The sequence below is a fragment of the Verticillium alfalfae genome, genomic scaffold (assembly GCF_000150825.1).
Source record: "Verticillium alfalfae VaMs.102 supercont1.1 genomic scaffold, whole genome shotgun sequence".
NCBI classification, from domain to species: domain Eukaryota; kingdom Fungi; phylum Ascomycota; class Sordariomycetes; order Glomerellales; family Plectosphaerellaceae; genus Verticillium; species Verticillium alfalfae.
The window spans coordinates 2,816,634-2,817,235 of record NW_003315038.1 but is presented as its reverse complement, the minus strand read 5'-3'; the positions used below and the strand labels follow the sequence as shown (position 1 = coordinate 2,817,235).

Here is a 602-nt window from a genome sequence, read left to right as displayed (position 1 = left end):
CACGCGGGTCTTTGAGGATGGCGGCGTACTGGGACAGGTGTCGAAGAAGTCTGCGGGGACGTTGAGGCGGCGTCGGCGGCCGAGGATGGCGAGGGCGGCGTCTCCTCGTTGCGCAGGCGCAGGCGGGCGACTTTTCGCTGGCGCGGGGTGAGGTAGGTTGCTGTCTGCGGCGAGTCGGGAATCAGACGCCAGGCGATGGGGGCGATGAGCACCGAGGGGAAGCCCTCGAGGAGGAAAAGGAGGCGCCACGGGGCGATGGGCCCGTTCTTTGCGAGAGACACAATGAGAAAGGCGAGAGACGAGGCAAATGCGGTGGCCAGGGGCGCGGCGGACAGGAAGATGGCTGTGCGAAGGGCAAGCTCCTTCCGCTTGAAGAAAAAGGAAAGGTAGTATGGAATGCCAGTGAACGCGGCCTCACCGATGCCCGAGGAGGGCGCGCAACGCAAATGAGCATGGGGGTACGAGACGGGCGACGGCCTTGAAGGGATGCGATGAGGCCCCAGGAAAAGACAATGGCGGCAATGTAGGCGTGGGCCGGCAGGTGGCGCCAGAGTATGGACATCCACTCAAAGGCAATATAGGTGATGTAAAACGTCGTCAGA

General features: G+C 63.1%; 1 protein-coding gene across 1 annotated transcript in view; it reads right to left on the bottom strand.

Moving 5' to 3' along the window:
- VDBG_00857 (conserved hypothetical protein) overlaps nt 1-602 on the bottom strand; it is a gene marked incomplete at both ends in the record, with an annotated part of 1,464 nt that overhangs the window by 312 nt on the left and 550 nt on the right. Inside the window, one exon of the mRNA XM_003009128.1 lies at nt 30-368. Coding sequence (XP_003009174.1) covers nt 30-368 — 339 coding nt within the window. The remainder of the gene's footprint in view (nt 1-29; nt 369-602) is intronic.